We start from the raw sequence: 27,624 nt of genomic DNA on the forward strand, positions 1-27,624 counted from the left end.
CTAAAACAAAACACTGGCAGTCACCTCTTAGAAGTTGGTCTGGCAACTTCAGGCAAGGGAAACAAAAACAAAAGTAAACTACTGACACTGAAGCAGAATAGAAACCTTACACACAGCAAAGAACACCATCAAAACAAAAAGGCAGGGCAGCCCAGGTGACTCAGCGGTTTAGCGCCGCTTTCAGTCCAGGGCCTGATCCTGGAGACCCGGGATCGAGTCCCATGTCGGGCTCCTGCGTGGAGCCTGCTTCTCCCTCTGCTTGTGTCTCTGCCTCTCTCTCTCTCTTTCGTTAATAAATAAATAAAATATTTAAAAAAAAAACCAAAAAGGCAATCCAGTGAATGGGAAAGATATTTGCAAGTGATATATCCATTAAGGAGTTAATATCCAAAATATATAAAGAACTTATGTAGCTTGACATAAAAAAAAAAAAAGATATGATTAAAAAATAGGCAGAGGATCTGAACAGACATTTCTCCAAAGAAGATATACAGATGGCCAACAGACACATAAAAAAGATGCTCGACATCACTAGAACAGAAATGCAAATCAAACAAGGAGGTATCACCTCACACTGGTCAGAATGGCTAGTATCAAAAAGATAAGAACAAACAAGCATTGGTGAAGATATGGAGAAGAGGAAATTCTCTAGTGCACTGTGGGTGGGAATGTAAACTGCTGCAACCACTGTAGAAAATAGTTTGAAAGTTCCCACCAAAATTAAAAAAGAGGCAGCCTGGGTGGCTTAGCAGTTTAGTGCCGCTTTCAGCCCCGTGCGGGATCTTGGAGACCTGGGATCGAGTCCTGTGTCGGGCTCTATGCATGGAGCCTGCTTCTCCCTCTGCCTCTCTCTGTGTCTCATGAATAAATAAAATCTTTAAAACAAACAAACAAACCCAGAAATACTATATGATCCAGTAATTCCACTATTTACCCAAAGAAAATGAAAACACTAATTTGAAAATATAGTCACCCCTAGGTTTATTGCAGTATTATTTACAATAGCCAAGTTATGGAAGCAACCTGTGTTCACTGACAGATGGATAGATAAAAAAGATATGGTGTATAAAAATATACAGTTGAATATTAGTTATAAAAAAGAGTAAGATCTTTCCATTTGTGACAATATGAGCCTCGAGGTATTAGGCCTGATGAAGTAAGTCAGAGAAAGAAAGATAAACCCATATATCATTTATATGTGGAACCCTAAAAAACCAAATGAATAAACATAAAGTATAAATAGCGAGAACAAACTGGTGGTTAGCAGAGCAGAGGGAATTGAGGGGGTGGGTGAAATAGGAATTAAGAAGTACAGAATTCTAGTCCTTTTTTTTTAAAGGTTTTTTTTATGATTTATTTATTCATGAGAGACATAGAGAGAGAGAGAGAAAAAAAAAAAAAAAAACAGAGAGAGAGGCACAGACACAGGCAGAGGAAGAAGCATGCTCCATTGAATGCAGGGAGCCTGATACGGGAGTCGATGCCAGGTCTACAGGACCACACCCTGGGTTGAAGGCAGCGCTGAACCACTGAGCCACCCAGGCTGCCCCAGAGTTCTAGTTCTAAGATATATAAGTCACCAGGATGAAAAATAGAGTATAGGTAATATAATCAATAATACTGTAATAACATTGCATGGTGACAGATAACTACACTTCTCATGTTGAGTATAGCTTAACATATAGAATTGTCAATTCACTGTTACATACTTAAAATTAATAGAACACTGTATGTCAGTTATACTTCAATAAAAAAAGAAATACTAACATTAGTAAATTACAACGTACTATGTACCAGCACTTTTTATCAAATCATTTAATCTTCAAAGTATGTGAGGGTGTACTATTTTTAGAACTTAGCACAATTCTTAGTATATTGTAGGTGCTCAATAACTGTTGAATGAGTAAATTCTTATTTTACAGATACGGTGAGGCTTCAGAAGATGATTCTGGAGCTAAGAGGTAGAGATCAGACAAGTAGCTACTGTTAACACAATGGTGCCTTTGGACTGCATTTCTGTCTGAGAGTATAAATGCATACATGAAGTCTTTTTTGTTTACATGATGAATTTTTTCAAAAGCTTTCACATCTTTTCACTCAAAATGCCTGATGTCAGACAAGAATATAGAATCCACTCTTTCATTTTCATTTCTCGTTTTCCTTTTCAAGTTCTGACCTCATATTATCTATTTAAGTTAATTTTTGGGATAAAGAACAAAGTGACAAAGATTATGAAACTTATCACAAGGAAGCAAAAACTGACATTTTCCTATCCCTTTCAAGAGCCCAAACTGCCTTACCAAGACTCGAAGAGATGATGACCTCACATGCCTGTTGATTTCATCCACCCACTGATGACAGATGGAACTGGGCGAGATGATCAGAGTTGCTCTTGTTGATACTGGCTCCATTGCAACAAGACAGTGGGGACAGTAAAAAGGTTTAATCTTCAGATTCTTCTCTTCATAATTCACACATTTTGCATGTTGCCACAGATGGCATTTCAGGCACTGAACACGAGGTTTACGGTCTACTTGGTCAAGTTCACCACATATGCATTCAAAGCGATAATCAGAGGAATTACAGGGACTCAAGATAGTAGATTGCGGCACATCACCATCAGCAGGGTTTAGAGATTCAGCTTGGTCCTCAGCTGCATGTTCTTGCTTGCCTTCAAAGATACATGCACTTTTAGATGTGGTAACATCGGTAATTCCAGAGTCATTGGTAGCTGGACAGTGATCTTGTGAACTGAGATTGATATTAGGCTGACCTTTTCCCTTTTTTGTGGATGTAACAGGCTTTTTCCTGAATTTACTACGATTTCTCCGAGCCTTATAATAATAATAGTAAGGATCATCATCATCATCAGATGTGTTTGATGGCAAGTATTCAGAATCTGTGTCTTTGCTCCCTGATTTTCTGGATTCTTTCTGAATTTTCCTTGGACTCCCTACTGCCTAAGGAAAATATTATTTAATTAATTGATTTCAACATGATTACATTTCTGAAATTATATTCCCAACCTTACTTATAAGTTTTCCATAAAAGCCCAATAGTCATTCTTTGCTACCATTTTCCCAGAGGAGAATCATTCCTGATCAGTGGCTTTCAATCCGCCCTCTGTACTCTCTAGGTCTAAAAAAGGGAGGCTCCATTATGGTAAAGTAAAATTTGAAGACAATAAAAATTAGAAAGGTAGTATATTGAAATTAACTTCTTATAATTTATAGTTTGTCTAAACCAATAGAAGACTGTAGTTTTTATAATACATAAATAGACAAACTAGGATCATTATAAACATACCAAGCACTAAGACATAGCATTTAAAGAAAGTGAAAATTAAAAAAAAAAAAAAAAAAAAAAAAAGAAAGTGAAAATTAATCTACTAGTTACTACAATTAGCAAATAAATTCCTTTTTTCTCCTTTCTACCGGTGTCCCTTCCTGAAATTATTTACTGAATGCCAATTCTGTGCCAGGTATAGTGCTAGATGCTGGGGATACAAATATGAGAAATACTTAACTCGTGGTCTCCGAAGGGGTCAATTGGAAATGGGAGAATAATAACAAGTGAAACGATGGTATAGGAATGTGTAAGAGGGTATGTAACAGAGGGGCTTTGACGGAGAGGTAGGCGCTAGCAATAGTGTCCTAGAAGTGATATAAGAACTGAGATTGGGGAATCCCTGGATGGCTCTCTCTCTCTCTCTCTCTCATGAATAAATAAATAAAATCTTAAAAAAAAAAAAAAAAAGAACTGAGGAGAGGAACAGAGGAGTTGGAACACTTAAAATTAAATGAATGGTTTTAATTGAAGATTTTCCTTTTGAGATGCCTGGGTGGCTCAGCGGTTGAGCATCTGCCTTTGGCTCAGGGTGTAATCCCAGTTCGAGAATTGAGTCATGCATTGGGCTCCTTGCAGGGAGCCTGCTTCTCCCTCTGCCTGTGCCTCTGCCTCTCTCTCTGTCTCTCTTGTCTTCTGTCTCTCTCATAAATAAATAATAATATTAAAAAAAATAAAGTTAGTTTATTCATTCATTTATTTATGGTAATCTCTACTCCAGAAAGTGAACTTTTCTTGTCTTCTGTCTCTCTCATAATAAATAAAATATTAAAAAAAATAAAGTTAGTTTATTCATTCATTTATTTATGGTAATCTCTACTCCAGAAAGTGAACTTTTTAATCTGCCATTTCTTTCAGAGTAGACAAGCTGGTTGTCCTAAACTTTGACTTATTGTATTAGTCTTTATCTGATTTATTTATTTAAAGTTAGTTTATTGAGCAGCCCGGGTGGCTCAGTGGTTTAGCACCTGCCTTCAGCAGGGCCTGATCCTGGAGACCCGAGATTGAGTCCCACATCAGGCTCCCTGCATGAAGCCTGCTTCTCCCTCTGCCTGTGCCTCTGCCATTCTCTCTGTCTCTCTCATGAATAAATAAAATATTAAAAAAAAAAAAAGTTAGTTTATTCATTCATTTATTTATGGTAATCTCTATATCCAATGCTCACGCTATTCTGATTGATTCAGTCAAGCCCCCTTTACCTGATTTAATAGCTATGTAACCAATTTTTTAAATGCAAATTTGAAATTAAGAGCCCCAAAAAGCAATTTTATAACAAAATGTAAAAATTTCCTAAGATGATATGAGAAAAATAAGAATTTATATAAAAAACTGAAAATGTATATAAAGAGCTAAGCAAATGTAAGGTATCTAATATTTTTAAACTACAGATGTTTTTAACTGCTGACAACAGCATGATGAGGATAGATCTGCTTAACTTATTTTTTTTTCTCTTTAAAAAATATATTCTTTAGAGTTATTTTAAACTCTATAATATGCTTAACCCACTAATATAATTCATCCAGTAAATATTTATTGGTTATTTGCTATGTGCCAAGCACTCTTCTCTGGGCTTAGTAACCAAAATAATAGTTCTACTCTGGTGAAACTTATATTCAGGAAGTAGAAAAGATAAGTCACAGCCATATGTGATTATTTTAGTTTGTTTTTTACCTTTAGTGTCTAAGAGCCTCAGTATCAAATGGGATCTATTCAATGCCTTCTATAAGGCATCACATACAGCAACTTAACAAATGTTCTGTTACCTGCTTTTTTGTTTTATCATATATATCCTCTTCCTTGTAATTCTTCCCCAATGTAAAAGTTCCAGAAAAACCATGGCCTTTGATCTGTTTCACAAGACCTTCAAAAATTAAACATTTCAGCATCCGTTTCAGAAGACTCCTGTTCCGCTGAACATCATATCTATATATAGAACTGACATATTTATAGATGGAAAGGATGGAAACTCCTTTTTTTCCATTCATTTCTTTCACAGCTGTCAGGATCATCACACGTGTAGCTATATGCAAAAGGATATGTTAACTCAGTCAAAATAATTAAAATCAAAAGAACAGAACACAGTTAAATGCATTGAGAACTAAGTTGAGAAAATATAAAGCAAAGATTTATTGGAGATATATTGCTTGTGTATCATCATTTTGAAGAATATGTAATAAGTTTATCTCAACACATTAATAAATTATTATAGAAATAACTTAAGGAAGAATTATTCTTTAATTTGTTAACCTTAGAAAGCAACTATCATTTAAAATTGTATTTTAAAAAACCTCTCACAATTATCTATATATATATGCTACTTAAGGGAAATAATCATTTGCTAGAAGAATTTGAAGTAACTATGACTGAGAATAAACAAAACCTGGATTAAACTGTAAGATTAAGAAATTCAAATATAAAAGACTGAATAAGAACTATCTAGACTAAAAAAAAAATCAATCAAATGAAAGAATAAATCTTTACTTTTGTTAAGACTTGTAATTGACTCCATTTATACAAAGTATAAATGACTATGAAAACAATTCATAACAATTACAATATAGCTCTATACAAGGAATGAAAGAACTATCACAAAGATGACTGTAAAAAAGGTATTTTCTTTAAAGATTTCATACTTACGGGGGCACTGAACTTTTTCTTTTGGTTCAAATTCCATATTCTGGGTTTCTGTGTTTTTTACTTTTCCTCCAGAATAATGTGATGGAATGAAATAATTCACCACTTTTCCCTGATATAAACAACATTCAGTAGTCACACAGTGCTTTGTTTTCAGTAATTGGGATTGCTTATTAAAATTAACCCTCCTTCTACTAAGGAGATGCAAGAGAGTTGTAAAAAAATGATGAAAGAGCTAGAATGCTATTCATACATACAAACCTTTTTTTTTTTTTTTTTTTTCTAATATCTCAGGGCTTACTGCTGGCCATCACTTTTAAAAACTGTTATATTATCTTAAATTACCCAAATGTTAAGTGTAGAACTTCTAAAATTACCTTTTAAAGGCTTGTTTAAGTATGGAATTAATATAGAAGTTACCGACAATTAAAACTATATATTCTAACATTTTTCTTTTTTACAATTAAATAGATATTTTCTATTCCATACTCAAATCTATAAAGTTAACTTTAACTTTGCAAATCTGACCCTATCAGAAGATCACATTATCATTAAAGTTGTGAGCACCATGGGCCCTACAAGTAATCAGTTATGTCCTTAACTAGTGTGTTGATTTTAGATCTGCTTATTTGAAATTATGAGCTACATTTGTCTCGGGGCACCCTCATAAACTCTAAAATTTATATTTTTAAACACAATTATATATTTTGGAATGAGGACTTAAGAGTTTGATTCATTTAGCAATCTATTAATCAATCATTAGATTCTATGATTTACATATCTGAGATCTGTACAATTAAAAACAAATCACTCAAAAATATTTAGTGGTAATATGGAAGCTTGTAGTACTGGCAAAATATTCAATGAACTCACAGTACTTTCCTAAGAGAGCATATCCCTTTCCTAGTTGGCCAATATCACTTACAAAAACCCTGCCAGGTCACAAACATCCTATTATCTGTGCCCACTTGAAGTTAACTAATAACTTGTAAAAATCATTAGCCTCAAAGTAAACTGAAAGTGCTGGCTTAAGTGCCAAGCAAATGTTCGCCATATGATGCTCTTTGAGAACATATGTCCCCTGCTTTCTCAGCACTACAGTACTCCTCCTACCTCAGGAAGAGTGAGAGCATCTTGTTTGACATCTTGTCGAGTATGTGTCAGAATCAGAGCCAAAACCTCCACTGTCTTTCCGAGACCCATCTCATCTGCTAAGATTCCACCAAGCAACTGTGGCCCAGCATTTGGGTAATCACGGATGATGCTAAAGGAAAAAACAAGAAAAACATATCACAGGAATCTAAGTAAAAATTACACTATTCCTAAAGAAAACTGGAAGAAATCCATAAAAGTCTAAGTTTTCTTTAAAATATATCTTAGGGTGAAGCAATCTGAAACCCTAGGTCATAAATAAAGAACTGTGGTAATCAAAAAACTACCCGAGCTGACAACTAAGTCTGTAGAAACAGGAGTGGTACTGGTAAATGCCCATCATTTTTTTCTCTCCTATAAATAACAGGAAACATGTCTGCTTTCTTTTGTGTCTGTGAATAAAAAAAGAGGCCAATAACTACTGATTCACCCATTATGTTATTATATTTAATGATTCCTAAGGCTTTTATAATAGAAATTAATAATGAAAATATAAAAATTGGTCTGTAAGATAACATTTTCACTTAAAATTATCATCTCTTTGAATGTCAATAACTAAGCATCTTAAGTCTATTATATATAGCATTCATTTACTGAAAAATGAAAATTACTATTAATTTCTATTTGTTCTACTTATAAAAAAAGTAAAGATATGAAGTCTAACAGGACTTTAACTTAGTATTCCTTCTTAAAGTTATTGTCAAAACTAAAGACATATACTACCAATCTCAAACAGGTTTTCATAATATTTATTTTTAATACCAAGCACAAGAAATTTGTCTTACCAGCCTGTATATGGATTGTAGTAGAGTTTCAAATCCTCAGGTGTAACAATCTCACGCCATAAGAAGTGCAAGGCATTTTCTAAAGAAAAATATAACCATGAGAAAAGTTTCTGTTTGTCTTCTCTTCTGCTAATCACATTAAAATAAAAATAAGTTAGCAGTCAGGACACCCTTGAAAGTCACATACACCTGGAAAAGGTTAGGATCTCATTCTTTTCTTCAGATATTTTTCTTACAATTATTCTTCCTTTGCTTTAGACACCAGTATTTTTCTATATAAAGTGTTAAGACAGAAAAACAAAGTGTAGTAAATCATAGAGGATTAACAGGAAAAGAAAACTAGTATAAGTGACCAATTCCTACCCAATAAAGGAAAGTAGCTTATCCTTTATAAATCTTTCAAGAAGTTGCCTGAGTTTTTAAATAACTCAACAGACATATGCTAGTGGGTTAGTACATTAACCTAAATCAGACCTAACGTTTTACATGGGCTGAGAGGAACAGCTTACTTAACTGAGGAAAAGGTATCTTAAGACACTGAAGTAGAGAATGTATTTCAATCAAAATCTTTCACTATCCTTTCCCTTAATATTTTAAGTCATTTAAATCAACTGCCAAATTAGGAAGTATGTCTCTACCTACCAGTGAAACAGCAAGTAATTTTTTGTTGCCTTCTTTAGGGATTAATAGATGAAGTACAAATAAAGATATATAGCTTTTATAAAATGAAAAATTAAAAGATAAAAAGCTTCAATTTATGGGAGCCAGAGGGAACATAACTATTAAATGACACATGAGACTGAATCAAGAAAATGCATTCTGTGGAGAAAAAGAATGGATTACTGATTCATGCAGCATAGTTGAATCTCAAAAACATTATGTTGAAAGATGTCAATTTCTCTCCTGCCTCAGGTGTCCATATTTGGCCAAACTATTTACTGTTTCAAAAACAGGCAAAACTAACTTATGATGGCAGTAGTTGCCTCCTGAAGGGGCTGAAGTAGGAGAACTGACTGGGTCATGAGGGAAGTTTCTGGAGTGACAGAAATATTTCATGTCAACATTGTAAAACAGACATAAAAGAAATAGGTAAAGTCAATTTTAATAAATTTTTAGCCTAATATAACCAATATATTATCACTTCAACATGTAATCAATATAAAAATTATTAGTGAGATGTTTGGCATCCTCTTTTGTACTATTTGAAACCTGATATATATTTTAAACTTAAAACACATAATTTAGACAGCCATTTCAAGTCTTAAGAGGCAGGGATGGCTAGTGGCTTTTGAGGAAATTTCGTTCTATGTCTTAACTGGGTCACTGGAGACACTGATGCACAGATTTGTGCAAATTTATCAAACTGTGCCCTTAAGGTCTGTGCATTTTACTGTAAGTTATATCTTAATTACTTAAAGAAAAGTTATTTCATTTTGAAGAACAAATAGTCTGTGGCACACCTCAGACCTAACAATTTCTTCAATGAATAAATTTTAAGTAAAAATACAGAATGTGAAGAGATAAAAATCTATGGATTACAGAAATTTAAGAGACAACAACTAATTCCAATGTATGAATGTTACATGGTTTCAGATCTGAATAAATTATAAGATAGAAAAAGAAATAGAGAAACAGAGAGAAAGGGGAGAAGAAAGGAAGGTATAGAAGGGAGAGATTAAGTGATATTAAGAAATTACTGGGTTTAAAAAGCCATTATAAGATATATATTTTATATCTGTTTTAAAGGAATCCTTTGTTTTAATAAAATAAACTGAAATATTACCAGATTAAGTGATATATGAAATGGTTACTTCAGAATAATTTAGAGTATGGAATGAGGGGGAGTGGGAAGAAATTTTGACTATAAATGGATATTATTTTCCAAAATTAAAAATTAAAAAAAAAAAGAATTTTGTTGGATAAAAAAGTACAAACTAGATCCTATGGGAGAAATAAGAGCTATCCATCATTAAAATAAATCTGTACAGAAAGAAAGAGATACAGTTGATACTTCACTTCCTAGAATCATACAAAAAAAAAAAAAACCTCACCTGGTACCTGTCTCTTTAAAGATAATGAATAAAGAAGTGGTATAAATGACTCCCATAAATTTACTTTAAGGAAAACACTTAACAGATAAGATTTTATTATTTATTTTGTGGAGCAAAGAATATAAATGCAAACCCAGAAAAATTAGTTACACATCATTCTCCCACTTTGGTAAATTTGCTTTCTGTTGCTAATATCCATCATTGAATTATGAAGCCTCTTGCAGATAATTAGCAAGATTCCCATCTGATCAGGTTCCAAAAGCAATTCTTAGTTGGAAAGACATATAAAAAATGTATTGGTTTTTAAAAATTCCAATCAGGGTAGGAAAAATTAGTTCAAACACTTACAGATGAGGGAACCCACAAATTAATTTCTCTAGATTTTAATTTTAAAGAATTTCTTAAGCTATCATTTTGTTCATAGTAAAACCCATTCTACTGTTTCAATATGATTTGCTTAACAATATCCCCCATCCCAATTATCTCTCTATGATCAATTTGCCTTTCTTTAAGCATCTTATACTTGCCATTAGTAGGAGCACTTCTGAAATGCTCTTGTTGTAGCATCCAATTGACAGCCTCTCTCTGGTATGGTCTCAACACAGGAATCAAGGCAGGATGCTGGACATCCACTTGGATGGACTGTGTTTCTTGCTGATGTGTTTGCTTCACAAACTGATAGAGTTCATCAATCTCCTGTCCCTCTGGCTCACTCTCTGACTCTTCCTCATCCTCTTCCAACACATCTGTATATCCAACAATAAATATACTCAAAATAACCCAATCTACCTCTTGAAACTATAAGCAATTTTTATTCTACTATGTAGTTTTCCATCTCTGGGACTGGAAGGCCCTACCTAAATTCTTCACTGATCAAAAATCCACCCTTCAAGATAGTTCAACCTTTTCCATGGCTTTTTCTTTCTTTTTTTCCCTTGGTTAGAACTAATGTTCTCCTCTGTTTCATGTAACATTCTTCTACTTTGGATATAGCGATAGATTGCAATCAATCTGACAGTGCAGTCATTTATTTGTATTTTTCCCTTGTGCACTGAACTGTAATGCAAAGGCTGTCTTTTGTTTTTATAGCTTGTCAGAGCAGCTAGCACATGCTTTGCCCATTGTAGATATTTAATAAACATTTGAATGTGAATATCTTTTGCAGTTTATAAAAGGATAATTTATTTCACTTTTACATCTTAACATAAAAAATCCATATGCAGACATAATTTTTCCCATTTTATTTCTTATGCTAAAAAAGGACAGGCATTTGGTAGCAGCAGAAGCCAACTAGGAGATAATTGCTTAAACCACTAATACAAATTTGTAAAAATATCAGATACATTTGTTGGGCATGACTGCCATTTGGAAGAAGACTGGTGCCTACTATAACATGAACAAAAATTCAAAATCTTGAATAACTGTACAAACCCACTTTAGCTTATGATTTACTTCCGAACTGTTCCAAAAAGGCCTATCTACACTTTTACAGAATGCACTTCACATGCCATAGAGTGAAGACTGTATCACAAAATACATAATTTGCTTTTTTCAACAAAAAATATGCCATACAAGATTTTCAAGATTTTATAATTAATGTCTAGTTTTATGTTAGGTTATTTCACACTTTTACTATACTTGTGTATTCTAGTACTGATAACTAAATTTAAGTTTTTCTTTGAAAAAAAGAAAGTTCAATTTGTATTATTTTTAAAAGGCAGAATAATTCTTACCATAACCTTAAAAATTCCAGATGTACTTAAAAGCATCCCTTCCAATTCTGAAACCAGAGATTTTCCTTCTTTTAAGTCAATATACAAAATGATTTATTTTTTTAGTTTTTTTTAATTAAGTAGGCTCCACACCCAACATGAGGCTTGAACTCATGACCCTGAGATCAAGAGTTGCATACTCTACCAAATGAGTCAGCCAAGCACCCCTACTTTTATTAGTATTATGAAACTTTGCAAAAGAATGTACTAAAGAAACAACTCAATGGTCAAGCTTAGAAACTGATTTCCCAAATATTCCAGTATGAAATGTTCTGTAATTTGAACCTGAAATAATGCTGACCCACCATGAGCAGGGCTTGGAGAGTTTGAGCTGTTTTTCCAGGAGTGTTGATGGGCTGCATCAAGCCATCCACACTCTCTCCTTGGGAACCAAAGGTAGACAACTCTGAAGCTGCAGTCCTGACCAAAGATGCAACATCTTGCCAAGAAACAGTAGCAAAGTTAACTGGTCTTTATGGGAAGCAGGCTCTTGAGATTATTTGTCAGACTGCAAAGGAGAGGTGGAATAAGGCCAGCCAAGAATCTCTGGCCATGACAAAATAAAAGCACAAGGATGATGCAAAAATTCTAATCAGCTTAGATCCTTTAGACTCTGACTACTGACTGCAAATATTTCTTGGGTACTTCTCTAAGCTCAGTATTTGGCAAGGAAAGACACAAATTAGTGGGGCATTTCAGATACATATAATTTTATCAGATAGTGATTTTATAGAGATTGTTTAATTTTATTATGGTTTATCATTTTTCTGCTTATTATGTATATGATTTGGGAAAACCTCCCAATTCTTAAAGTATCAGCAATTTTTAATTTACCTGGAATAACAAAATTGTATAACTTTTCCATCACTCTTTTCATAAGTTGATTGAATTTCTTCATTCTTGAATTTGCATCACTCAAAAAGTCCAGTTTCGCTAGACCACCTTCCAAAAGATAAATTCCAACCTACAAAGAATTAATCAACATAAAAATAGTTTTAATAGTCCTATACATTCTTTATGAGGACATAAAAATTTTTAACCATTACTGTTTTTAAACATATTTACAGTATTTGCTCCACAAACATTAGATACATACCTACTAAATCTCCCTCACAAATTTCAAAACTTCAATAACAAATTCATTCTACAAATGTAGTGCCTACTATGTGAGATGCACCATTCAAGTTGCTAGAAAAAAATACTTCCTAAACTGGAACTGAACTTGGGACAATGTGATAAGAATACCAATTCCACTTACCAAGTCAATGATTTTCAAACTTGATGAGTATCAAAATAATCAGTGAAGTTGGTTAAAAATGCAGATTCCCTCAGAAGATTCTGACGCATATGCCAGGGTTCTTAAGCAGTTAGGCTTGGGAATACCTATTACTAGATCAAACACTAAAATGTATAGGAAAACAGATCTTGATTGATGTAATATATCCTGATTCTTGTAAAACAATTCAGTATGAAGTTCTGTAGTCAAAATATTTGAAGTTGAATACTGGCATCAGTGTTTAAGAGTTAAAAAAACAGGCAAAGTAATTGATTTATTTAAAACCAAATGCTGTTACTTGCAATAGGAGAGAAGCCTCTATGAAATAGCCTAGATAATACAATCTTAAAACTTCCTAATGGTAAATAACTCAATAAATGCATTTTCTTTCATTTCCGTTATCCTGGACCTGATTCCATAATCACACAGAGGCTCATATTCTTTTCCTAAAGAACAAGAAGCCAACTCAGCATTATTTAGGAATGAGTAACAAAGAATATGTTTAATTATTATTTGTACTCTGCCTTGTATGCATCCAGAGTTAGCTTACTGTAACGCAATAAACGTTTAAATATTTATAAAAATTGGGATAAGAAAACAGAATAGATCAAGGATTGGTCCATGGGGAAGGTGGGCAGAATAGATATACAAGCCACGAATTCTTATATACATGCTTATCACTGAGCCACAATTTCCTCACACACAATCAACAAGGAAAGGGAGTAAGTGGTTGCATAGTTTCATTCTCCAGGGAAGAATTAATTACAATCTAATGCTTCTAAGTTTTCTTTCCTATTATCAATTCTGAAAGTATACCAATGCAATTGCTTTTTTTTTTTTTTTTTTTTTTTAGATTTTATTTATTTATTCATGAGAGACACACAGAGAGAGAGAGAGAGGCAGAGACACAGGCAGAGGGAGAAGCAGGCTCCATGCAGGGAGCCCGACGTGGGACTCGATTCCCTGTCTCCAAGATCAGGCCCTGGGCTAAAGGTGGCGCTAAACCACTGAGCCACCCGGGCTACCTGTTTTTTTTTTTTTTTAATATTTTATTTATTTATTCATGACAGACACACAGAGACAGGCAGAAGGAGAAGCAGGCTCCATGCAGGGTGCCTGACGTGGGACTCAATCCCGGGTCTCCAGGATCATACCCCAGGCTGAAGGCGGCACCAAACCGCTGGGCCATCGGGGCTGCCCTACAATTGCTTTTTATTTTTTTTATTTTTTTAAAATTTTTAAAATTTTTATTTATTTATGATAGTCACAGAGAGAGAGAGAGGCAGAGATATAGGCAGAGGGAGAAGCAGGCTCCATGCACCGGGAGCCCGATGTGGGATTCGATCCCGGGTCTCCAGGATCGCGCCCTGGGCCAAAGGCAGGCGCCAAAGCGCTGCGCCACCCAGGGATCCCTACAATTGCTTTTTAATGCAAGAAACGCAAGACACAGATTTCAATTAAACAAAAGTGAATTTAACATTTTAGAATTTCTTTTCCTTTCAAGCTTTGGCCTGAAGGCATATTAGCCTACTTTATAGCTTATAAAGGACATCTATTTACAGCAATGCACTTGATTCTCAACATGACTATATGAAGCAAAAAGAATGTTTATTATTTATATTTTATACAGAAAGATGCTGAAATTTGAGCATTTAAATGAGTCACATAAAGATACTAGCTAGGAAATAGAAGAGCCTGAAATGAGTTATAAATTTACTCATTCATTTGCTCGAAATCTGTTCAGTATCAGGACTTTTACTAGGCTGTGAAGATAAATGATGTTGTAGTCTGCTGAAGGAGAAAAATCTAAAATGAAAGTACACTACAAGTGGTCATGGTAAAAACAAATGTGTATAGAGTATTATGGGGAAAGGGCATGTAACACAATCCATGAAATTTACAAAAAGATCTCCCTAGAGAAGTGAACTCTGAGCTGAATATTAGAGAATGCCCAGGAGTTATTAGGGAAAAGGAAGGGAAAAAACCAGGCAGAGAACCATTAAACAAAAGCAAAGATGCAGAAATATGGCCAGAAAACATGTAGGAAATAAATCAATTTGGAATTTCTGGGACAAAATAAAAAGCAGAGTGATAAAAGAAGAGGCTGGAAAGGTAGAAAAGGGCCTATCAAAGAAGAGAGTTATGTGCCGGATGACACTTGGTTCTGTAGGCAGTGAAGAACAGAATTTCATTTCATTCACATTATACTAATCCAGAGACAAAGCAGATGGAGTTGAAAAGGCAAGCAGGGCAACGGTTAAAGGACTGCTACAGGAAAAAGGAGAGATGACAAGACACTGAGAGCAGAGCTGGAAGAGTATCTTGAAAAAGGACAGCCTGGAAATGATCAGCTAGAGTATACATTTTTTACAGTTACTGAAAGCTCAAAATAAAGTACACTTTGAAACTTAATGAGAGGCTTTTTTCTGGCTTTTAGACCTTCCTTCTAAGTTAACTTCAAAATGGGATTGCCCAACACAGAAGAACCTTTAAGAGACACCATAAAAATTGAGTACCTTGATCATGTGATTTCCTTCTGGTTTTTGGTAAAGTTTTATTCTTCTCTTCTTTTGTAGCCACCCCAAATCTTCTAATATTTCACCACTGAAAGATGATTCCACTCGAATACCCTTGTCACAAGTACTAATTGGCTCATTGAGTCCTTTTTCTTGCTTCTCTACATCTTCACATTCTGAATTAACATAGATCAGGAAATGATCGCTTGACTCTGAACTCATCAGTGTAAAACTCTTTTCAGAAAAATGTTCAATTAAACTCTGTTCAGGAAGAAGCTGAAGAGTTAATTCTCCTAGAAATGCCTTCCAAGAATTATCGAAGTGATAGGGAGAAATCACGATATTCAGCTTTATAGACAAAGGAGAAAAAGTGCCACAAGTCTCTTCTTTATCGTTTGATTTTGAGATGCTCACTGCCTCCGAACACCTCTTTTTATCTTTGTGAGCCACTTCTTCCTTTAGACTATCACCTAGGATGATGCAGTGAGCAGAAGAGAAATCTGAACCAGAGCAGGGGTTCTCATCATCAGTTAGGGTGAGAGGTTCATTTCTTCTGTCTTCATGCATATTCCAATGAAGCTGCTGTTGTTTTTCCTCATCAACTCTCACTGGAGGAGCACGTTTCCTCCGGCTACTCATTTTCAAGTTTTCTTGGTTAGCAAATGTGAACTCTAGGAGACAAATGCAACAAGTAAGCATTCCAAGAGAGAATTTTGGTATTAAAGTGCTCCCAGATGAATAATTCACCATAAACTAACAGCTCACACACATAATATGAAATCTTAAAAAGATACAAAAAGCAATGGTTAATTTTTTTAAAATAAGTCAAACACAGGTTAGGTCACATTGATAATCTCATGCATCATAGAAATTCAATGGTCTTACCAGTTCTTTAATGGATAAACGTAATAGTGCATTATATAGAATAAAATACATTCTAAAAATGCATGTAATGAGCAGCATGACACTAAGGTAAATCTCTCAAATATCCTGGAAATGCTATTTGAAGAGTTTTAGTAACATTTGAACTCATCACAACAGAAATTCAATTTTGTTTTATAATCCCAACAGGTTAACAAAACTTCCCTTGACCCACACATAGCTGAAGAATTCCCGAATATATATATTTCTCTCAAAAGAAGAAAATAAAAATACAGAACATATTTCTTTTTTATGAATTGGCATAAATAAGAATAGCTGGGCAAGGAATAAGCTGGTGATGGCAACCAGGGGAAATGGAGCAAAGACAAAAGAAGAAAGAGATGAAAAAATGTAGGAAAAAGAAGAGAAAGCTTTGTCATCTCTGAAGAGGAAATTGGTCTGACACCAATTAGGCAGGGTCAAACTACACTTTTCCCAAAATAATAGCCAATTTCTATATGAAACACACAACTCAGAGGTTAAATTATGAAGTTGTAATGATGATTGATGCCTAATTCCACCTATTCTAATGATACAGCTGGAAAAAAAAAAAGGATGTATAAACAGTTAAAATTTAGCTTCAGGGTAGTTTAAGAAATATTCTCAATTTGGAAAGTTTATGGACTGAAAGATGCAAGATGTCAAAATGTCAATTCCTAGATGTTGACCTACAAAGTAATCCTATTCAAAATCCCAATAGGCTTCCCCCCGCCCCCCAGAAACTGACAAGTAATTTTAAAATTTATATTAAAATGCCCAAGATCTAGAAGGGTCAAAATAATTTCCAAAAAGCAGAATAAAGTTGAAAGACTTACACTGATTCTAGGACTTATACTGATGGTAATTAATGTGTGGTAATGGTAATGGTATATGACATACTGATCAATGTAACAAACTAAAGCATCCTGAAATAGACCCATACATGTATGGTCAACTGATTTTTTTTAAATGATTTATTTACTATTTATTTATTTATTTATTTTAGAGAGTAAGAGTGAGCATGGGGGGGGGGGGCTGGAGAATGGGAGAGGGAGACAATCTCAAATAGACTCCCCACTGAACGGAGAGCCTCATTTGGGGCTTGATGTCAGGACTCATGAGATAACGAACCTAAGCCAAAGCCAAGAGTCGGATGTTTTAACTGACTGATCCACCCTGGCACCTGGTCAATTAATTTTTGAAAGAAATTCAAAGGCAATCTATGGGCAAAAATATTCTTTTCAATAAACAGATAGCCATATGCAAAAAAATGAACTTTGACCTTTACCTCTCACCACATATAAAAATTAACTTGCAATAGATCACCAACTGAAATACAAAAGCTAAAACTATAAAACTTCTAGAACAAAACAGGGGAGAAATTAAAGTGATATTAAATTAGGTAAAAAAAATTAAATAGGGCACAAAAACAGAATGCAAAAAATTGATAAAGTTTCAACAAAATTACATATTTTAGCACTTCAAAAGATACTGTTATAGAAAGGAAATGGGAAGTCAGATGGGATGGGATGCAGTATTAGTAAAGCAAGTATCTGATGAAGGATTTGTATGTGGAATAGAAAAAAGCTCACATATCAATAGTAAGACAACCTTATGACGAAATGGAAAAAATTCTGAACATATGCTTCACCAAAGATGATCTATGAGTGCCAAATAAGCACATGAGAATGTCTTCGCCATCATCAGTCATTAAGGCAATGCAAATTCAACCTACAATCCATGACAGGAAACTATGTATGTATGTATGTACTAGAATGGTTAAAATTTAAAAGACTGAAGAGGTAGAGCAACTAAAACTGAACTCTCAAACATGAGGAAAAGTCTATCAATTTTCTTACAAAATGAAATACAAACTTTCTGTGCAGCCTAGTAATCCTACTCCTAGATATTTACCAAAGAGAAATAAAAACATAGATTTACAAAAAAGATTTAAACTTGAATGTTAATAGCAATTTTAACAAAAGCCAAAAATGGAAACAGTCCATTGCCTGGTAAATGGATAAACAGGGGGATATTTCTTGATAACCTACTGATACAATATACAATGAGATGGATGAATTAAAAAAAAAATGGATGAATTTTTAAAGCATTGTGCTAAGTGAAGGAAGCCAGATGTGTAAGACCTTATATGATTCTATTTATGTAAAATTCTAGAAAAGGCAAAAACCTACTGATCGAAAGTCAGTGAGTGGTTACTAAAGCAGAGGAAGTGGGAAAAAGTGGACTGATGGCATGGAGCAGGAGAGAAAGTTTTGGGATGACAGAAATGTTCAACTGGTATTTACGTAATTGTATATACTTGTCAAAACTCATCAAATGGTACACTTAACATTGCTGGATTTTACTATATGTAAATTATACCTTAATAAAGCTGATTTTAAAAGTGCAAACAAAAATGAGATGAAGAAAAGACTTAAAATTAGAAGAGAGGGCAGCCGGGTGGCTCAGCGGTTTAGCGCTGCCTTCAGCCCAGGGTGTGATCCTGGAGACGCAGGACTGAGTCCCATGTTGGGCTCCTTCCATGGAGCCTGCTTCTCCCTCTGCCTGTATCTCTGCCTCTCTCTCTCTCTCTCTCTGCCTGTCTCTCATGAATAAATAAATAAAATCTTAAAAAAAAAATTAGAGGAGAATGCAGTGCCTGGGTGGCTCAGTCAGTTGGTTAACCACTTGCCTTCAGGTCAGGTCACGATCCCAGGGTCCTGGGATCAAGCCCTGAGTCAAGCGCCTTGCTCCATGGGGAGTCCGTTTCTCCCTCTGCCTCTGCTACCCTCGCCCCAGCTTGTGTTCTCTTTCTCTCTCTCTCAAATAAATAAACAAAATCCTAAAAAAATAAAATTATAAGAGAATATTAAGAACAGCTTTATTCTGGGACGCCTGGGTGGCTCAGTGGTTGAGCATCTGCCTTTGGCTCAGGGCATGATCCTGGGATCCTGGGATGGAGTCCCCACGGGGAGCCTGTTTCTCTCTGCCTATGTCTTAGCCTCTCTCTGTGTGTCTCTCATTTATAAGTAAATAAATAAAAATCTTTTTTTAAACAAAGAACATTTTTATTCTAATTAACTTGAAAATTCTAGAAAAAATGAGTAATTTACTGACAAAATATAAATGGATAATTAATTCTCTTAGTAGTCACACTGCATGTGGCTTTTTAACTTTAAATAAGCTTAAATAGCATCATAAACTCAGCTCCTCAATCTCACTAGCCACACTTTTAAGCACTTAACAGTCATATGTGAACAGTGGCTACTATACTAGACGGTGCAAATATAAGACATTCTCAAAACTGCAAAAAGGTTAGCAAGTATCATGAGAATTCCATTTCCTTAGCCAGTGCCTGCTTTATGAATCTGCAAGTAATAAACTGTAAACAATCTCTTACTATGGTTAAGTATAAGAACCTTATCTTGTCTATGATCTTGGAAGAATAATACTGGAAGCCCCCAATAACCTATGTGTTTATCTTTGTCCAGTTCTTATCAGAACATAGGTTAGAATACTGGAATTTGGTCATTCTGCTAGAAGTCTGAAAAGTTCGGCTATATCAACTTATTAGTTGATTATGGCCACAAATAATGCCAGATAACATTGTACAGCACTCCAAAGCTCAATATCTTAAGAAAGCAATCATTTAATCTCACAGATCTGCAGGTTAGCTGGTTAGCTGAGGGTTGGCTGATGTAGGTGAGGTTTCTGGAGGAGCAGTTCAACCCTGCTTATAATGTAGTTCTCATTTTCCTCCTAGGACCAGTAAAGCAACTCCCAAATATACTTATCACCATAGCTGAAGGGTAACAGTGTAAATCCAATCACACAAGTACTTTTTAAAGTGTGGTCACAGCAAAAGTACAAGGTTCCACAAAATAAAGCAAGTCACAGTAACGGACCAAACTGAAGAGGGAGGGTAATGTACCATACTTCTCTACCGGGTAGAACTGCTAATGGCAGAGTGTGGATATGAGGCGGCAGTGGTGGTGATGGTGGGTTAGATAATTTATTACCAACAATAATGCTAATATTAAAAACATGGCAATTATGAATTGTTAACTCTAAAAGACCCAAAAGGAACTAGCTATAGAGTCTCACAGCTGCAAAGCAATGGCTTACAGGAGAAAAGATTCTAATTCTAGCTTTGGCATTTACTGTGTGCACAGATAGTTATCTAACTAACCTCTCTGTGCGAGTTTTCTCATTTCTAAGATGGGGATGATAGGATTATCCTTAGAAATAATATAAGTGCCATAATACAGTTAACAGAAGTTTAGCATACATTCAATGAGCAGTAACTGCTAATCACCACCATCTTTGAAACTATAAATTATATATTCTAATAACCAAGCTGTAATGTGGTAGGATGGAGGACCATGCATCTGTGTGTCTCAAACTTGACTGCACATTAGAATCATCTGGGGGAACTTTAAAAAATCTTGATGCCCAAGTTCTACGCTAGCCAATTAAACCAGAACTGAACATACATTCATGATTAAAAAAAAAAAAATCTTATTTAGATTCTTTTTTTTTTTTTTTAAAAAGATTTTATTTATTTATTCATGAGAGACAGAGAGAGAGAGAAAGAGGTAGAGACACAGGCTCCACACACGGAGCCTGATGTGGGACTCAATCCCAGGCCTCCAGGACCAGGCCCTGGGCCAAAGGCAGGTGCTAAACCTCTGAGCCACCCAGGGATCCCAGATTGACTCTTTTCTTAAGGGATTTCTATCCAGGGATAACTTCTTGAACCAAGAAGATGTTATTTGATCAAAACTACTTATAATCATAATGTTAATTGGCAGCTAATAAGTCAAGTACCAGTAAAATTCTATAGATTTCTAATCATATTCCAAATCCTTCTTCTGGTTTTCTATACACTACCTGAGTCCCATTTTTGATTATTCTACTTCTTATTCCTCCTCCTTAAATATCAGAGTTTGGGTAAAACATGTTTATTTGAGGTTTTAAAATAGGAACCACATCTTAATTGTCCTACATTTAAGTGTAAAAAGCCTTTTGCTTGAAATGCTCTCTCATACTTTTTCTACCTGTTGCTGTTCCAATCTTCCCCAGAAAACCTTCCACCACCAGGCATGCTGAGTTAAGGGCCATTCCTCCCTGATCCCAACTGCTGCACTGTTCTAACTGTATGACTTTGAAGGCTATGACAGCTGGGCAGGAATGGTATCCTATTCACCATTGTACCCCCAATGCCAGCATGGAATTGATATTCAAAACAAGGTGAAACAAATATCTCTAATTCCCCAAATACCAAATATCCTCCCTCTTAAGTACTATGTTCGTTTTTAGACAAGAGTCTCTTAACCACATTCTAGAAGATTACAAGTAATGTGAAACTATTCTTTACTATTTCTGGCCCTGAATGAGACAGAGAAAACTGACTGACCCATACCTTCAAGAGAAAACAAAGACAGATTTTTAGAAAAATAAACATAAAATGTTAAGTTACTAAGACAATATGACAAACGATTACTAAACTTTGATTTAGATTTTTTTTCCCTCCAAATTATTATCTCTTCATTAAAAGACACATACAAATCCTGACTTAAAACAATTCCATGGTAGGCCTGGATTTAGAATTTAAGAACAATAAGAAGTGTACATCTGCCACACTGCTGCCCAAGGTGAGCCTTATGCAAGCAAAGCCCAGTCACCACGGATTAGTGAGAAGCTTTTAATGATCTAGCATTATCACAATGTTTCTGTAGCAATGACTTCAGCAAGATGAGTGTTTTCATCTATTGAACCCCAAAATGTGTCAGTCACATAAACTTGAAAAATGCCCTCAAAAAGAAGGCATTTTTCACCAGTACATTCTCTTCCTCCAAATCTTTGTAGCCTGAACTTTTAATAAAAGATTTAATAGGGGATCCCTGGGTGGCGCAGCGGTTTAGCGCCTGCCTTTGGCCCAGGGCGCGATCCTGGAGACCTGGGATCGAATCCCACGTCAGGCTCCCGGTGCATGGAGCCTGCTTCTCCCTCTGCCTGTGTCTCTGCCTCTCTCTCTCTCTCTCTCTCACTGTGTGACTATCATAAATAAATAAATAAGTAAGTAAATAAATAAATAAATAAAATAAAAAAAAAAGATTTAATAATTCTGCAAGTGGAGTTCTTAGGCTTGGGCCAAAAGAGGACATATACATAGTAGCATCTTTCAAAAGTAAACTATTTTATTGTCAACTGCTAGCTTATTGGCTAATTCGACTTGGGAAGATCTAGCAAGCACAGGTTACGCAGTCCATACACACGTCTCTCGTTAATGCTCAGTAATGCTCAGCATCATTTCTGATTATAAACCAGAGGGTCTTTCTGGTGACAGTACAGATGTTATGCATCATTTCTATTAATAGACGTTTCAACATCTTGCTACCATCCAATAAAAACAATTTTAAGTAGCTGTAATGACTTTAAAAAGATATTTTGTTCAGTTAAAGAGTTAAAGTAATTTAAATACACGTAGGAAAACATCGAACATCTAGTATTTCTACCTCCTGGGTCATGTAAAGTCACTTAGAAAAAAACAGCACGAGCTTAATGGCCATTAATTACTAGTGCTATGTCTGAAAGTGCCAATCATCAAATAACATATCTTTGCTCATCAAATAATGTATCTTTGTTCATCAACCTAGCAACGACCACGGAGTCAAAATGCACAACGTACAAGGATGGTTTTGAGGGCGAATGTAATTCATCGGACTCCAAAGGTAACTGAGAACTTTCAGACTAACTTGGAAGCCTCGCCTCCCCTTTACCACATTACAACCCCGAGCACCAAGACGCTAGGCAGCGGCCCGGATCCAGTCTCCAGGGGCGTGTGCCCGACGAACGCGGATACCCACTCGGTTTTCCTCCGAAACTCAAGAGCGGTTCACGGAGTCTGAGCTGGGCTGTCAGCGCCGCATCACTCGCAGCAGGCCGGGCAAACAAGCCACCCGCGAGGCCGAGGAGCGCGACGCCGGTCCCTCGGACGCTCGGTCTGAACACCGCAGGCCCCAGCCCCCGGGGAGAAGCACAGCCTCCTTCCCCACGGCCCTACCTTCCCCCGGGGGAGCCGCAGCGGTCCAGCGGCCCCCAAGCCTGGGATGGGAAAGGGTCCGAGAGACTCGCGCAGTCCGAGAGACTCCCTTTCAGCCCTTTAGCTTCCCGGGCTCCGGAACAACAGTCTTCCCTCCCGGGGACCTCCGTCTCCGAGTGGAGGCGTCTACCGTGCCCGACCTCTGACCCCTGACCCTCCAGCACCCAAGCGCCTACCTAGGCTGGTTCTCTAAGCCTCTTGAACCGCTCTGCACCGCAGGTCACGGGCATGCATTCGCCACCCACCGAACACCAGCTTAAGACGGGCACGCGCGCTTTATGCTGGTTTGTGTCGGGGTTCCCGGGGGGCCCAGAAACCACAGCGCCCAGCTGCCGGGTGCGCGCTGGAGCGTGGGGTCAAGGCGGACGCGCACGTCGGAGCGCCCCGCCCCTTTTCTCCGGTGATGGCTTCATAAGTCGCTTCTGCGCAAGTCCACACGGTGAAAGTCCAGCGGAGGATACAGTTGGAATCTCGCGATAGCGCTGCCCCACATTAGGAGTTCAGGATTGGTTGGAACCTCTAAGCGGGAGGCGGGGCCCTGCGCAGAGTATCAGGTGTGGGCGGGGCTCCGCTGGGAGCCCGGGATGGGAGCTAGTTGGTGGCTTTAGGGACCTGGCCGGCGAGAGCTCTGCAAACGCACCTCTTTTATTCCTTCTAGAAAGCAGAGTCTGAGCACCGATGGAGCTTAGCTCTTTCAGGAAAGTTATTTTAAAAGACTTTTCAGGGGAAAATGAGTATACAATTTAAGAGGAGGAAAGAAAAACTGCATGTATTGTGTGAGTCTGGCTTTCTAATATCTTTTTTTTTTTTTTTTCCCCCGCCTCGCTGAGAGGAAGCCTCTTTCTCACCGATGTAGACTTAAGTTTAGTTAACTTTGGAATAACTCTGAGAGGCTTCAGGGTCAAGAACTCGTAAAATGATCCTCAGGAAGCGTCAGGCACTCAATGATTAATGAGTACCTAGTAAGGATTCAGCATTATGCCAAAAAGGGGCATCTTAGGTCTCAAAGTTCTTGCCTAGGAGAACATCCGTTGTAGCTGCAGAGACAGGTCAGAGCGGTCCATAGCCTACCCAGTACAGAGCTTTATCACAGACCTCTAAACTTGAAGCCATTTACATCAACTAAATCCTGTAAAGTTTGCTGGAAATCAGTTACCTTCCCCCAGGCTTCATGAGGCAAGTTGAAAAATTAATACTACCTCTCTGATTTTGCCTCGTTTTATTTTTTCCTTTTCCCTCCTATGATCTTGTTTTGTTTCCCATATGGGTGAGATCATATGATAATTGCCTTCCTCTAATTGACTTACTTTGCTTAGGAGACAAACCTTGAGGCTCTTAAGCAATGAGGGTTGCTGGAGAGGAGGGGAATGGAGGACTGGAGTAACTGGGTAATGGGCATTAAAGAGGGTACCTGATGTACAGAGCACTGGGTATTGTATGAGACTGATGAATCACTGACTTCTACAAATGAAAGCAATAATACATTATTACTTAATTGAATTTAAATAAAAATAAAAAGATAAAAGAATAATAGCAAAGAAAAGTAGGAAAAGTAATATTAATGCTGGAGCAATGGGTGAGCAGAGTCCTTCAATGAAGAACTGATCATGTTAGTAAATACAAGAGGAGGGATCCTTTCTTTAGGAAGTATAATTTGAAAAGCATTTAAATGTATATTGAACTGTAAAGTGTTATGTTTGGTAGTTTCATGTCACTTCTTACCATTGGAGCAGAGAATTAATTAAGCTCATAGTTTTCTTTGAGCCCGTCTGGTGCCAGGCAAAATTAATTAATTAATTAATTAATGATTTTTCCAGAGAGAATACATTTTAATCTGCTCTAGAGTAGTGAATGACATAGCATCATTAGAGATATTCAAGGCTCCCTTGCTAACCCTGGGAGCAAGGGACTAACAGGAAACTAACGATGTCCTGCCCTGGGTCAGAAGCAAAGAACAAGATATACATACATACATAGAACAAAGTAGAATAATATGCAACTGAATACAAAATAAAACATGCATTTTGGACCTGTGGTATGCACATTTGTGTAGTATAAGGGGATGTAATGGAGAAGTGAGCTACCTAATCTGCCCAGCCCACTGCAAAATGAAAAATTATTAAGAATTCCAAGATGGCAACAGGCAGCAAACCTTTGTGGCAGAGCACCACACCTGGGAGGGCCCTTCTGAGGTCAGGGCCCTGTACACCTGCACAGTCACACACCTGAACCCCATCCTGGCAGGGAGGATAAAGATTAGAATTCATCTCCACAGACCACCTGTTTCCTGAGTGATCTCACTAGGCTAAAGCTATAGATTCAGTTCTTTTTTTTTTAAATTTTTTATTGGTGTTCAATTTACTAACATACAGAATAACCCCCAGTGCCCGTCACCCATTCACTCCCACCCCCCGCCCTCCTCCCCTTCTACCACCCCTAGTTCGTTTCCCAGAGTTAGCAGTCTTTACGTTCTGTCTCCCTTTCTGATATTTCCCACACATTTCTTCTCCCTTCCCTTATAGATTCAGTTCTTTTTGGGAAAGGAAACTTTATTGTAGCCACACTCTAATTCAAATTTCTTTTGGAAATGAATAAATTGTTCTTAAGGAGGAGGACTGGTTGAGAGAGAATAGGTGAATTAATACAAACTTAACTCCCTTTCTGGTACAAACAGGATAGCTGATGATTTATGGATAGAACTTTATTTTGCAAAGCACTTTTGGGTTCATTTTTCTATTTGATTCTTAAAATGATAATATGAGGTATTTAAAATTCTCATTTTACAGAAGAGGATTCTGAGAGAAAAATTTGATGATTTGCCACTGTTTAGCTCTGAGAGAAAAGAGGATATAGAACTCCTCTTGACTACTCAATCTAGGCTGTTGCTTCTTACTACTAAGTCATGTATTTGTCTATCAAATAAAAATCAACAATTGACCCCCAAACTTCCTAGGTTGGCATGGGAAAAATGAAGGCAAGAAGTTTATAATTATTTGGTGACACAGGGCTGTATATATTAACAATAAGGATCAGTCAGGTCCAGGACTGTTTTTTTTTCCCCTTAAATAGGTCATTAATAAAATTACTTGAGAAGTTTATTCCATATTGTACTTACTTTTGCCTGCTCCGTGAAAGTGAAGATGATGGCCACTCAGTATGGTTGAGGCTTGCCAAAGATGACTCTTTTGCTTTTTCCTCTACTACCAACCTGTCTTGGGACTGCTTTTCCTCCTCCTGACAAAATGAAAGTATTAGGATAAATTCACTATTCCAGAATGAATTGCAATGCCCAAAGCCATTGTTAAAAATCTGTGTAGTTCTAACAGAGAGTGGGAGAAAGAAACAGTCGTGCAAAATTGGTGCTGGCAGGGGTGATCAGCTGTGTGTGAGGGAGTGTATGCCAGGTCAAACAAACAAAAACTGATATCAGGAGGATTGGGCATGTTTTGCTGTAGTATGAGCAGGATATGTTGCAGGGCAGGAGGTGTGTGACCTCAACACAAATCTTCATGTGTAGAACTTCACAGCTTTTCTTCAGCCTAGCTGTGGATAGATGTAATTGTTAATTTTCACTTAAAAATTTCCGTGATTATTTACAGGTTGGATTTATTTCAAACTCCAAAGTTATGTCTCACCTGCTGCAAACTCAACCTGAAAACTGAAAATTCAAGCTGTGTGCCTTCTGTCTCTCACAAATTATAAAGCAAAATTTGTAATCTGTACACAAAATGCTGCGCTGGACATGAATTTATAAGGAGAAAGTAATTCACTATTTCTAAGTGTTTGTTTTGGTTGTTAATAAAATGATACTTATAAACTAGGTAAAAGCACGGAGGAAGTTGAAGCTGAGTTGGTTGGGTAAAGAAAGATTGAGACACATATTCAGTGTTTCTCAATGAAGATGACATAATCTGTATCATTGGTCCCTTTCTCAGCACCTCCCACACTCTCCATTCCCATTGTTACTTTTTGCTAATATTTTTTTCCAACCAGTTTTGTCAATAGGGCCTCCAAGCATCAAGCAACAGGAATATTGTAGGTGATTCTATTGATGCTTATGACTTAAGTTATATTTATTATGCAGTTTT

The 27,624-nt window shown here is 36.5% G+C and overlaps 1 protein-coding gene and 1 long non-coding RNA gene across 4 annotated transcripts in view; one reads left to right on the forward strand and one right to left on the reverse strand.

Annotated features, from left to right (window-relative positions):
• The window catches only part of SHPRH (SNF2 histone linker PHD RING helicase), a 94,467-nt gene extending 70,552 nt beyond the window's left edge, over nucleotides 1–23,915 (reverse strand). The window contains exons 1-9 of one of the 3 annotated variants that reach the window (XM_077896121.1): nucleotides 23,713–23,915; nucleotides 15,532–16,202; nucleotides 12,574–12,703; nucleotides 10,495–10,713; nucleotides 7,917–7,995; nucleotides 7,093–7,243; nucleotides 5,983–6,091; nucleotides 5,109–5,365; nucleotides 2,301–2,960 (exon numbers count right to left, since the gene is read on the reverse strand). In XM_077896121.1, coding sequence (XP_077752247.1) covers nucleotides 2,301–2,960; nucleotides 5,109–5,365; nucleotides 5,983–6,091; nucleotides 7,093–7,243; nucleotides 7,917–7,995; nucleotides 10,495–10,713; nucleotides 12,574–12,703; nucleotides 15,532–16,170 — 2,244 coding nt within the window. In that variant the 5' untranslated portion in view covers nucleotides 16,171–16,202; nucleotides 23,713–23,915. Of the gene's footprint in view, nucleotides 1–2,300; nucleotides 2,961–5,108; nucleotides 5,366–5,982; nucleotides 6,092–7,092; nucleotides 7,244–7,916; nucleotides 7,996–10,494; nucleotides 10,714–12,573; nucleotides 12,704–15,531; nucleotides 16,203–23,300; nucleotides 23,452–23,497; nucleotides 23,668–23,712 lie in introns of those variants that run through there. The other 2 variants (XM_077896129.1, XM_077896139.1) reach the window with 2 other exon arrangements.
• LOC144312955 (uncharacterized) lies at nucleotides 23,089–27,366 on the forward strand. Its single transcript, XR_013378602.1, has 2 exons — nucleotides 23,089–24,312; nucleotides 27,136–27,366. It is a non-coding gene; the product is annotated as an uncharacterized LOC144312955 (long non-coding RNA).
• The last annotated feature ends 258 nt before the right edge of the window (nucleotides 27,367–27,624 follow it).

This window comes from Canis aureus, chromosome 1 (genome assembly GCF_053574225.1).
Source record: "Canis aureus isolate CA01 chromosome 1, VMU_Caureus_v.1.0, whole genome shotgun sequence".
Classification (NCBI taxonomy): domain Eukaryota; kingdom Metazoa; phylum Chordata; class Mammalia; order Carnivora; family Canidae; genus Canis; species Canis aureus.